We start from the raw sequence: 13295 nt of genomic DNA on the forward strand, positions 1-13295 counted from the left end.
CCTTACCCCTGCCCAAATGCCTTGCCCAAATGAAGGTAAAGCGGTCATTGCGTGCACGGCCTAGTCTGCACCCCACAGGATGCTACAGACAGCTCGTCATAGAGGATCTGGATCCGTATATTATTGGGGCAGTATATACATTTGTTGGTGGGAAGGAATAGTCATAAGGGTTGCTGTTAAGCCATGATCCAGAAATCCCGTTTCTTCCTGACCAACTAGGTAGCCCAGGAGTGCATTTGGGCTGGTCCAAAATCCGCCCGGCCCAGCCCGCAATAGCTGCTTTAAAGGATTGGGTTGTATTCTGGGCTGGGCTCAACACCAAACTTATGGACCTAAACATGTGGTAATAGGACTTACTTTCTGCACCCTTTGTTTCTTTTGTTTTATTTTTGGTGAAGAATTGTTTCTTTTGTTTTAAAATGAGGGGATTGCTACCAAACTGTGTGGGCCCTGCACTAGTGCAAGGGGTAATGCGAGTGTGGGTCGGGGCATCCAATAGGGGTGAAAATTTTCATTTCATGGGAGGTTTCTTTATCCCTTGTTTTAAATCAAGAAAATACCGTCTAATTACATGTAGGAGAAGAGAACACTATCTAGACGCATGCAGTACGGTGCCCTTGCGCCCAGACACTGGGGCGGGAAAAATGATCGTTGCAACCCCGGAAAATTCTGCCTTTCCATGGGGGTGTGGGGATCATTTTACCCACCCTTGTGTCTGGGCGTAGGGGCAGCGTACTGCACGCACCCAAGTAGCGTTCTTTCTCCCGTACAGGTACAATAAAGGAAAAGGAAATGAAGAGAAATTGAGAAAGGAAACTTTTGTAATTATGATTGTGTGAACTACTTAAAAACTCTTACATATTTGACAATTTTATTTTTCAGTTGTAATCTTTATTTTCCTTCCCAAATTCAAGACCAGAATTTCATTGAAAATTAGAGTAAAATTTCATAACTGGAGTTGGAATGATTTTGAGTTACTTACAAAGCCATGTTAGGTAATCATTACAAAAGTTTCTATTTTAGATATAATTTTTCGGCAAATGATTGACACATTGCCTATGTACCTTGGTATCTACAAACCCCCCCCCCCTCACCAATTGAGAGTCGCGAGACACTTCATAAAAAAGAGAACAAATTGCCAAATTCCCAAAGAGAACAAAGAGAGAATGTGCAAGAGGGGGAGGGGGAGGAGAGAAACTGAGAGGGTTGTATACCCTAACAGCCTGTACAACCTTTTATTATTTAATTACACTTCCTTTTCATTTATTTTTTGCAAGTTGCAACCAGACGAAGCCAGAAGAATATTCTGATAGCTTTCGTTCATAGACTGATAGATTACAAACTGAACCCACATCCCATGGATGGTGAGAGATCGACTTTGATAATTAAATATCATTGAAAAAGATCCGAGATCAACAAATTGGGCCATGGAGGCAATACATGGAAAAGTCAGTCAATCACTTCATTACATTGAATTTGAATTCCCATTATTTAGACACAAAGATTATTGTTTTGATACGATACAGATATAAACTCTCTATCTCAAGAGAAAGATAATAAATGAATCCATAGATGTGTGTAATCAAGAAAAAATTAATAAATAAATTAAAAAAAAAAAAAAAACAATAATAATGAGCCTAATATTAATCCAATTCACCGAGCTTTGAATTACTTGTTGGAGATAAGGTAAGAGGGTCTCCTGAAAGAGTTAGGTATAGGCCTAAGCCAATCCCGGCCACCAATCATGTCCTTAGTCAAGTAGGGTTTGACCTCCTCATCTGAAAGCCTTCTTGACCATTTAACCCTACCTGATGAAGCCGCTCCTGGTCCATAGCACTTGTTCTCCCCATAATACACACTACTGCATCAACGTTTCAGAGAGACCCACACACAGTCAGTTTGTTTCACACCATTCACAAACACAACAAATTCCATTTCAAGATCATATAATACCTATGAGTGGATGAACGACCCCAATCGTCCCATCCTTGAGGCAGTACAGAACTAGACATGTAAGTCATGGCAAACACCACCCTTGAGTAATCACCCCATGGCCTTCCTAACACACAAGTCCCCACTCCTGTGATCTTGCAACCCAAGAATGTGAACCCTGTGTTCTCTGAAGGTGATTCTCTTCGTTGTGCTGTTATAGCCCCAGTTCCTTCTGATAGGGAATGTAGATGACATTTCTGCAACCGAATTGCCACTTAATAGAATTTATTAGAAAGCTGTAAATTCTGTTGGGATATCCACGTATAAGGCAAAAAGAATAGTCTCACATCGAATATGAAAGGAGATATATGTTGGTGGGTTAATAGGTACTTGGGCACCCTCTCCTTAACGGCTAGCTTTTGAAGATGAAACCCAAGTCCCTAATAAATTCTGGAATTCTGAACATTCTGGAAAGATAGAGAGAGACTTACTTCGAAGAGAGAAGCAGCGTTTCCACAGATGAAATCAGTGGCACCTTGGATGTAAGAGTTATTGTAATAGTGTCTTCCGGTGTCATCAAGGAGGGTATCCTGATAAGAGAGTATCCTACACCCGTAAAATGCCGCTTTGTCCGCTGATACCCTTAATGCCACCGCTTTGTTGCCAGCCCCGAATGTGTTCTACAATCAATTAATTGTGATAACATTAATATCAACAACTTGTTGGGATTCCACGTGGAAAGGCAAAAGTAATAATCACACATGATATGTGAATAGCCCCGATGTAAAGACTTATAGGTACTTGGACACTCTCTCTCCTTACGAATTCTATCCAATGGAATGAGATAGTACCTCAATTGTGAGAGATCGGGCGACAAAGTCAGTAGCCAGTATAGAGAGAGTAGCAGAATCAAATATGTTGCCATAGCCACTCCCTGTTATTATGGTTGTACTCGCCTTTGATCCACTCAATGTTATGTAGGGTTTATCCACCACTACTTTTTCTCTGCATATCACAAGATAACAAGAAATCAACCTTAATTGTAGCCAAGAACAAATAAAAATTTAAACTTCATTTTCATTTAAGGTGAATTAAAGAGATAAATAAACCTGTAGATTCCTGGTTTAATCCATATGAAGACATTATCAGAATTATTAGATGGAACAACATCAATAGCATCTTGTATCTTCTTAAAATCACCATTTCCAGATTGATCAACCTTGATGAGAAGTGCAGTAGACCAATCTGTGGAATTAGTTGCAGCAGAAGTAGCCATGAGAGAACAGGAAACTATAGTAACCAAGAGAAGAACACAAGCACGAATTTGAATCTCCATTGTCGCCAAACCAATATTCTGTATTTGTAACTTCTTTTTGTATTGAAGATTGTGAAGAGATTATAAATATGGAAAGTAAGAAAGAAAGGAAGAAACACAGAGAACGATAGAATTGGGAAGAATTGAAACCATTTACCCTATATTTATATGGTCACCCTGCTCACAAGGTCAACCCCAAAACCAAGAGCTGGGCCGTTTTCTTCCAGGCCAAGTTCAAGCAAACATGAATCATTTACGTAATACACGTTGGATCTATTACAATTTTAAATTAATGAAGGCCGGGTACCAGTCTTCCAAGAGATGGCTTCTTACCTACTTTAAAACAAAACTTGATTTGATTCTTGATCACAATGTACGTACCATAGTAAGATTAATTGAAATTTAGACCTTTAAATATACTTGTTTAATGGGGGGTAATGATGATGAAACCATCGGATTGGATAAATAGAGGGTCTGGTTTGTTGGATAATCATGGGTTAGTGAACTCTTAATTGCAACTTCACTATTGCGTAAGCGCATAATGTGCCCTGATTTTTGGTTCTTGGAAGATGAACTGTAATGATTCGGTAGGTTTCATCTGGTTCATATATAAATTCAACTTTTGGGATAATAATTATGTTTGTTAAAAAGACAAATTTAAACGTATGTCAAGGGATCTGGTGCTAGAGTGACATTTCCTCCAAAATGTACCTAAGTCGTACTAGATGGATTGACATTAATTATGGAAAGGAATAGGATAATTTTTATTTTTTTTTGGAGGGAATATATATAATGGAAAACGTAGGCTCCCCCCCCCCCCCCAACTCACCATCCAGCCTGACCCCATGAAATAAAAAATTCCATTCATGTTGATTCTCATGTGTATGGTCTCATTGGCCTTGCACTAGTGCAGAAGTTACGCGACCAGACAACAATCTCTTGCCCATATATAATATATGGGAAACCAGCGTCGAGGTCCTCTACTGCCAAGCTGCCCCTACTGTCGTGTACACCCCGGACACAGCAAGGCAGCGAAAAGACCGCCCTACCTCTGCCCGAGCGGGGGTAAGGCGGTCTTTATTGCCTGCCTATGTCTGGGCTGTACAGCAATAGGGGTAGCTCGGAAGTAGAGGATCCAGATCCTGGGAAACCATACATAGAGCCGTACAAAATGACCGCCATGCCCTCAGGATTTTCCGCCTTTCCATTACAGTGTAACAGTCATTTCTTGTGACCCTATGTCTAGGCGTAGGGGCTATGACACGACTCAGTGAGTTGCTCCCTTTTGAGGGGCATTTTGGACACAAGGTGGCAAGTTTGAGGGTAAACATTGGGGACATTTGTAAATAGGGGGTTGGAGTAATGATTTAAAACTACATGGTCTATTGAATTTCTCTCATGAAATCAGCTGCACCATCGAGCAGATAACTTCCTCCATATACAATTTAAATAAAGTCCTAACCCTTATCCTACAGCTAATGGTTTAGTTGTAGCTACATCAAAGATTTTCTAGATCTTAACTAGTCCAATTTTTGCCAATAGATTTTCTCCATTTTCAGAGGCACACTAAAGTTGTCACGTAACAATTTTGATACCACTTGTTAGGGACTTGAGTAGAATTCATTTTAAAAAATTAATCATTAAAGAGAGCCAAATTGATCCCAACAGTGTCTATGTGCGTAAAAGAGAGAGAGAGAGAGAGAGAGAGAGAGAGAGAGATTTGCGTGTGATTATGCTTGGTTAGGCGTGGCTTGTGGTAAAAGGATCAAATGTTTGAATTTGAATGTTTGGCTTCTAACTACATGTGGCCGTCCCTTGCTTTGGCAGTAGAGACTTGTTCAAACTATTGAAAATGTATACATTCTCAAGGTGGGAGACATTGGAAAATATACCCTCCATAACCTAAATTGTAGTGCAATTAATCTTCATTATCTAACTTAAACATTAAGGAGTTGAGCGGCCAGAATCACCTGCTAGTTAGTCGTCATCATCAGCTTGAAGAGTTGGAGCGAATTAACATGGCATGATAATCGAGCTAACCTCACGAGTCCCTTATTAGAGGGATTGGGAGAATTGGGCCGGGCAAGGAATTGGAGGAGAGAATTTTTCATTCCCGACTACAGTCATTGGATCATTATTCATTTTCCATGATTTTCCGTATATGCTGCATGTCTTCTTCTTGGTTTTTCTTTTAACCAGTAAAAAAAATATATTTTTGCAGGAAAGAGATAAAAGAAAGAGATGACGGAGGTCACTTAGGTTAGAAGCTATGCCTCATATTATTTGGCATTAAAATGGAAAAAAAAAAAAAAAAAAAAGTAAGGAAGGAAGGAATGAACTGGGACATGAAAGCTGGAATTTGATTTGACGGGCAATAATCTATGTTGCGTAAGCTTCAATATAAAGAGCTGGAGAATTGGATTTGGAATCTGATTCCACGCCAACACCATATATTTTTTCATCTATGAACCGTTTAAATTACTTCTCATGCGCTGCCAACTCCATTTATTCTGATCGTCCCTTCTTCCCGGGATCAATCAATCTATATATATATATTAGTTTAGTTTTAAAGAAGTCGAACTTCACCTAATCTCGTGGAGGGGATTAGAATCTGAATGACTCAATCATTCAACCAAAGGGCATTCATTTATAGTCAAGACTCAAGAGAGGCCCATGGGCTTGGCCCATTGTGAGGACCTAAATGTACCACAAATCCATTGTTGAGAAAAGCCCATGTTATTTCATACAAGGTATGCTATTGGACAGTTTTTTTGTTTTTTTTGGTTGGGGGAAGGTGGGGTGTGGGTTGGATCTCTGCTTAAATATTTAAGGGAGAAAAAGAACCCTGATGAAAGGCAGTGTGGCCCCTACATCCAGACACAAGGGCATGAAATGACCATGCTGCCCCCTAAAAGGTGAAAAATCCTGTCCTTGATGATGTCTCTGAATATGCTCCCACTACCCCTTCACCAATGCAAGGGTCATGCTGCCTTTCATTGAACCCTCTCTCTCATTTAAGGAGAGGGTTTTCTGAAACTGACAAATGGGGGTGGAATCTCTCACATCACACCAATGATCGAGGGTGTGGCAATTGATTTCTTCAATAAGGGATCCACATTGTTAGAGAGAAGATAGAGAGTGTCACGAAAAAGACTTCTCATAGTGACATGGTGGAAAACTTTTTTCTGACATTTAAATACTTTTATGGGCACACGTTCTTTGTCCGGAAGCGCAGACTGCACCCAGGTACATGGGGCGGGAAAGGGGTGGGGTTTGCAAAAAACTTTATCCATACTTTTTTTGTTGTAGAATAGAAATTTTACAACAGAAAGACCAATTCAAGGTTCAAGAAATGGTTAAGATTGGTGCTAGGTGTGGCCCTCATGGAGTTGATAGGAATTTGCTTCTTCAATTGCTCTTAGTTTTGTGTATATCACTCAATAGCAAAGGGATGAAAAGTTCAAGGAACCAGTAAAACTCACGTTTTCTATTTCGTGCATTCATGACCTTATTGCTCTAGTAAGTAATTTTGTACACAGGAGATATATGCCCGAAATAAATTTTTTTTTTAATTGTAATTCCATCAGGTAAAACAAACTCTGTGAGGTGTTAACTGGTTGGGCCCAGTTGCTTTCAGATGGGCCTAATTGATCTCCACCAGTTTAAGATCTCACATCGTTTCTGTCCATTTAGGTAATCAATAGGCCATGGCATATACATTAGGGATGCAAGTTTGGCCCTATTGGCCCGAACCCGCATTGGCCTGCCCTGAGCCCGAACAAGGCCTGGGTTGAGATATTGGCCCTGAGGACGTGTCACGACTGAAAATTTCTAGCCCTGAGTCAGGGTTGGGTCGGGCTAGGGTTGAGGCCTTGGGCTAAGCTTGGCCCGGCCTGACCCTTTTTTAGTTATACTATAAAATATATATTGATATAATATATATATTATAAATTTTAACCGTCTCCCACATTTTGTTATATACTATATTATATATGAAGATAATAAGTGCTATGATACATTTTATTATAGTGTTATTTTATAGAAAATTGATAATTTTCTCTCTGGCCAATTCCAACCCATGCATTTCCTTCCCCCTCCCCATGATCAGGGCCAATCAGGGTCAGCCTAGCCCGACCCAGAGGGCGGGTCAGGGTTGGATTTTTCTGGCCCTAAGTTAGGGTTAGGTCAGAGCTGGGCCTTGAGTTAGGGTCAGGTCGGACCTGGGCCTAACTAAGGGGACTTAGGGTTGGGCTAGGGTTCCATAAAGCCCGGCCTAACCCAACCCTGTTGCAGCCCTAATATACACAATTCTATTTGGTTGGTTGGTTATCAGTTCATATATAATCAGGCTAATTGAGTAATTGGACTAAAAAAATAATCCTTACACAAGCTATAATCGGGCTAAAAATAGTCCTTAAACAGGCTAATCAGACTATTTGCATCCCTAAAAAATCATAGTGTAGGCATTAGTGAATTTTAAATTAAGTGCTACTTTAGTTTCAGAATTTCTTGGATTCCAAGTCTCCATACACCTTTTTTTTTGGGGGGTAAAGTATTACAAGATCAATAGCATAAACCAAAGTCTTCATACACCACCTTTAGAAAAGATTTCATTGAGGTGAGCAATGAACTCTGTTGCACAGTAGTCAGCGTCTAAACTATGAACTTTTTTTCTTTCAATCTATCTAAGCTTGTTTCATAAATTATTATTTTTCTTTTGGTAAAGTTCATAAATTAATTTAGGTCCCTCTTTTTCCCAGGAAAAGGAAGGGGAATAATAAAATGTTACCACTCCAATGAATGGTCAGAGTCATTTGATTCGGTTGATCCTTTTCCTCGGAACAAAGTGGACGCCTTTACTGAACGATACTATCTCTTGTCCTCTCATTGGTGTGATTTTTCACTTTGATGTTGTCGAAAATTTTGCCCTTTATTTCTAATATATTTTTTCTTTTTGTTTTTTCTCAGTCTATTGATTATTTATCAAAATAGCTTTGCCTTTTGACATGGTTTACTACTTATTAGGCTTTGGGAATTCTTACTTCTCATTTTTTTTTTCCATTATGGTTCTGTGTATTTAGCGGACAGAAAAAGGGTGGGAAAAGAGAAGTTATGGGTCTCGCATGTAATGGGATTAAAGAACATGAAAAAATAAGGAAAAAAAACTATGGTAAACAATAGAATTTTATATTTTTTTACTCTAATAAAGTTTTGTGTCTCATATGTAATAAATTCATTACCTACTTTTCTTTTCAAAATCCTATCCAAAAAATAAAAGGATTTTAGAGAAGACTAGGGTAAAATAAATGGTCTGCTATGTAAGTAAATATTTTCTTTAATTCATAAATGATTATCTGTTTAGTTTCTCCTCCTAAGTAATCAAACACTTGCCTTTTTTCAAAAAAATTCATGAAAAACCTTGTAATTATCTTACCTATTTATTCCTATCCCACTTTCTCATCAAACAAACGAGGCTAAAGAGTACACAACTACCAAAGCATATCTGAGTTTTTGATAAAAAGATATACGTGATCAATCATAGGTTGGTTTCCAAATAGTTTATAAGAACCCACGGGTAAACTAGATGACAAGAACAACTTGCCCAAGAAGCTAAAATAAGATAATAGGAAGGGAAGCTTAAGCCACAAGCCCACAACCAACAAAGAAAAAGCCTAAAAGGTAAAGGCTAGTTGCTTTCCATTACCTCCTTAATTCATGGGTCTCCAAGATTGTTGTTGCTCTCCAACAAAGATCTTCTTAGTTTTTAAATCGTTGATCTATTTTAAAGATCTTTGTTTGCAACAAAAGCATAAAGAGAAAAGAAAAAAAACCTAACTTTAACATGAAGTGCTTAGCTTTCTCCCTATTTGATACTTTTCCCTTATATACATATCCATTAAGAAATATTGTTCAATCTCAACCCTACAAATAGAGGGTCCCATGTTGAAAATCTATGATTGTTCTTATTTAGATTTTCTTCTTTGAAGGGTGCATGGGAGGGAGAGACACTTAGTTAGAGGAATTATGAAAATTTACAAATTAATATCATCTAGGAAAAACTGGTTCAATGAATTTTAGATAAAATACCTAGTGAGGTTAAAAAAGAACTAATAAACTAACTCAAAAAAGGATGACTTACATTTCAAAGCATGAGAAACACAAAGTCAAAATCATCCTGTGAAACCAAAAGGCTAGACAAAGCAAAGTGACTAGGAGATTATTTTTTATACGAATTTCATTCTCCTTTTGCATTTTTTGGCACAATAGATTTTAGAAATTTCTTTTTTTTCCCCTTTTCCTTTTCCTTGTGTATGCATTTGTAAGGAATATATATGAGTTACTTGTCAATATATTTCTTTGTCACGTATGTTGATTATTCAAATTCTTATGCTCATAGTAGATCGTGTATATATATGGTTCATATGATATGTTTTTAGTTGGATGTCACTGTATTATTTAACAAAAATAGCATGATCTCATCATAATTTATCCTAATTTCTTACCTTAAACTATACTATAAATTGTTATCTTAGAAATTGTGGAATTTGTCATACAACTTTTTAAAGATGAAAAAAAAATGTGATTGTTAAAAATGTAAAACGATGTTTTACTAAGATTGTTACAATTATTTTTTTTTTCAATTTTAAATTTTTTATGGAAAATGTTAAGATTTTAAAAAATATGTAATGTATTATTTCTCTGGCTTTCGTATTTTATTTTTTTTCCCTTCAATTATTTGTTGATAAGTTGAGGAAACTAATCCTATAATAAAGTTACATTAATAACCAAGGAAATAGTCCAAAAAGACTAACATGATCACAAAGTATAAGAATCACATACAAGTCCATATCAACTTATCAATGAAAATGCTAAAGATAAAGACATTGATTGAAAGATGAGGACTTTGAGTTGTGATGCAAAATCAGTTTTCCTGTTGTATTTTTGCAAGCTTTATGAATGGCATGCCAGTGTACACTTGTTTTTAGCTTCATATCCTTTTGAGGTTTTGCTAATTCAATTATTGAACTAACATTGTGATCATTGTAATTTGGATGGGACTTTTTTTTATACTTGGTATTATCGTGTTTTTTTTATATTTTTAATATTAATCTATTTTTCATATGATCAGGAGAAATGTGAAACTTATTATACAAAGAAACTCTGGAGCATATGTTGTTTGGTGAATGATCTTTTCCATGATTTTTTTTGTTAGTCCTAAAAAGAGATTCTAATTCACATGACCCAATTATGAAATAAAATTTTTTTAATTTTATTTTAGGGGTATCAAATAATTTGTAATCTTATTTTTATGCCCTTATAATATGATATATTTCTATTTAACCCCCCTCAAAAAACAAAAAAAAAGTATAATACATTTCTTTTCTTAGTAAGGGCAAAATCCCTCATTTCCTATATTCCATCGAAAAAAAACATGCGAAATAATAGTAACTCTTGACAATGATATAATGATAGGCCGTCTTTCAAAATATTTTGAAATTCTTTTTTTAAGACTTGATTTAAAGAACTTTTGAAAATAAGATAAGAGTCAATCAAAAGAAGATTATATGTTTTAAATACATATATAGAGGTGTCATTCAAATAGTATCAATAAAAAAATGCATTAAAATGATATAGAATTTGATTCTAATATAATCATCAAGGAATCCTCACATTAAAAGAATAATTGGACCAAAAACGAGTTTATCAGTTTGCTATAAATAATTAGTTGGATGATAAACATGGGTTTTGAAATATGCAAACTAATTTAATCACAAAGCTAATGAATAAAAAATAAAACATATTACATTTATAAGGCTTCAATTAATAAATGTAATTAATATAGAACAAGTACCCTACAAGTCATCTCTTGGAGCCAAAAATTAATGGGCATAAAGAAACACAGGTTCATCATTCCAATAACTAAGGTCTAATTTGGTACGATTTCTATTTTAGTTTGGATTGATTTTAGTGAAATAGTCAACAAATAGATTTTTGGTTAAGAAAAAGAAATTGAAATTGTTTCATTGCATCAAATATTTCAAGAATAATAAATTCATTTGGTAATTCAATTTCTGAGAATGATTCTCCATATTTCTTTGGGAGAGGGTGTTGGTGGCAGTGGTGAGACTATCAGAAGAAGAAGTGTGGTGTTTTATTTTAACATGAAATTACTGTTTTGCCCATCAAATTATTGATGTGAAAAAGCAAGAGTGAATGCAATCTCAATTTCGAACTTGAAAAAGCTTTTTACCTATTTCAGAATTTCAATACAATTTAATTTCTAATTCATTGAAATAAGGTAAACAATCAAACCAAACAATTTTAGGAATAAAAATCATACCAAATCAGGCTTAAATACCTAAATTTAGGACATGAACTTACTATCCTCTATCCCTTTCATTAAATGTAAAGTAAAAAATTAGAGGAAACAGAGTTTCACGCTTCACATGAATTTTTGGGAGAAAGAACGCTACCTGGTCACGTGTGGTGCGCAGCCCCTGCACTCAGACACAATAGCATGCGAAATGACCGTCACACCCCTATAAAAGACAGAATTTTGAGGACATTGTGGTCATTTCACGTAACACTGTGTCTAGGCATAAGGGTCATGTGCCACCCACGACCAGATACCGTTCTCTTTCTTTGATTTTTTTATTATTTTTTTCTCACCTACTCTGATAATATAGATCCCACATGGATGATATCTCTTTCAAAACACCCATTAGTGTGGCATGCAGATTCCTTTCCACATTACTTCACCTTCAACCAAAAACCTTACCAAAAATGTTTCTTTTTTCTGTTTTTTTGTTTTTCCCTTACATTTTGTTTCACAGCTCATCTAAGGCATACCTTACTAATAGGAGCTAGCCTCCATGGTTCAAGTAAACAGAATCGGCTTCATGATTTTTAATTCTATAATTCAGTAAGGATCGGTTAAGAATCAATTAGAATCACACGAACCTTAAAAATCAAGTATAAGTAAATCAATCCAAAGCGATCAGAATCAAAATTAAGATCAATCGGTTCAGATACAATTTGACCAGGTTCCAGTAATTAGAATCCCTATAACGAATCCCTCAAATCATGGTGGCATCGTAAGACTCCCTGTGATAGTTGTTGTCACAGCCATGGATCAAGAACTCGGTCGAAACCTGTCGAAACCACCGAGATATCTCAGTTTCGTAGGTTTCCAAGACAAGTTGGAGGTGGATTTTTAAAAGTGTGGGATTTCAATCAGTTTCGATCATATTTCGACCGAAACATGGTTGAACAATCGATCGAAATATGGTTGAACCACCTTGAACCAAGCCTATATAAAACCTCATCTCGACCGAGAAAGGCATATCTCGACTTCATTTCGACAAAAACCCCCTTCAACTCAGCAGTTTCGATAGAAATCCCTCCAACCAAGGTTTCTCCATGTATAAAAGAAAGTATCAGATTTTGATCTGGTTTAGATCAAAACTCAATTTCAGCCAAATCGAAACCTGGTCAAAACCCGAGCTCTTGACCCTTATTACAGCATAACATTCGTGAGTAAGAGAAACACTAGTAGGATGAGGACACAGAAATACAACCAAAACCACCAGCGGGGTGACTGGATTGTGCTGTTGTCACTTTGTCGTTTAGTGGTTGCAAATGTACGTAGGATGAATCTAAATATCGATGAGCTGTAAGTCTGTAATTACCAAGAATATGGGAACTAAATGTCACGTCTAATCGTCACGACAAAAGGCAACACGAACAACATAACCGAAAGTTCCAAACCCAATTCTCCATCGTGTAGGCCGATTCAGAAGACTTTGACTTGACTGTTTTAAGGAATCGGTATCATATCGGCGAAATCAACCACCTCATGGGTAGTGAGTGAATCGATACAGATCAGCCGATACTGTAAAAATATGATTTTTGTTATGAAAAAAAAAAGTTTTAATCTAAAATTGGGCCGATAAGGTCAATACATATCGGTATCGATATTGATATATATCTTTAGCAAACGATACCATCATCGATACTGTGAACTAAATCCATGTTATTACCCGTCCTT

At 36.5% G+C, this 13295-nt stretch overlaps 1 protein-coding gene across 1 annotated transcript; it reads right to left on the reverse strand.

Annotated features, from left to right (window-relative positions):
• Nucleotides 1-1668: 1668 nt before the first annotated feature.
• LOC122658991 (putative pectinesterase 11) lies at nucleotides 1669-3243 on the reverse strand. The gene is made up of 5 exons (XM_043854159.1): nucleotides 3042-3243; nucleotides 2784-2937; nucleotides 2424-2612; nucleotides 1954-2189; nucleotides 1669-1861 (listed from the first exon to the last, which is right to left on the reverse strand). The coding sequence occupies exons 1-5, from the start codon at nucleotides 3206-3208 to the stop codon at nucleotides 1669-1671; spliced, it is 939 nt and encodes a 312-aa protein (XP_043710094.1). The 5' UTR covers nucleotides 3209-3243.
• Between the last annotated feature and the right edge of the window lie 10052 nt (nucleotides 3244-13295).

This window comes from Telopea speciosissima, chromosome 4 (genome assembly GCF_018873765.1).
Source record: "Telopea speciosissima isolate NSW1024214 ecotype Mountain lineage chromosome 4, Tspe_v1, whole genome shotgun sequence".
NCBI lineage: Eukaryota > Viridiplantae > Streptophyta > Magnoliopsida > Proteales > Proteaceae > Telopea > Telopea speciosissima.

Coding starts and splice junctions, on each gene's coding strand:
- LOC122658991 (XM_043854159.1), bottom strand. CDS start 3,208: ATGGCTACTTCTGCTGCAACTAATTCCACAGATTGGTCTACTGCACTT. Junction 2,938..3,041: donor ATTAAACCAGGAATCTACAG/GTTTATTTATCT, acceptor TGTGATATGCAG/AGAAAAAGTAGTGGTGGATA. Junction 2,190..2,423: donor ACGCTGCTTCTCTCTTCGAA/GTAAGTCTCTCT, acceptor ATTCGGTTGCAG/AAATGTCATCTACATTCCCT.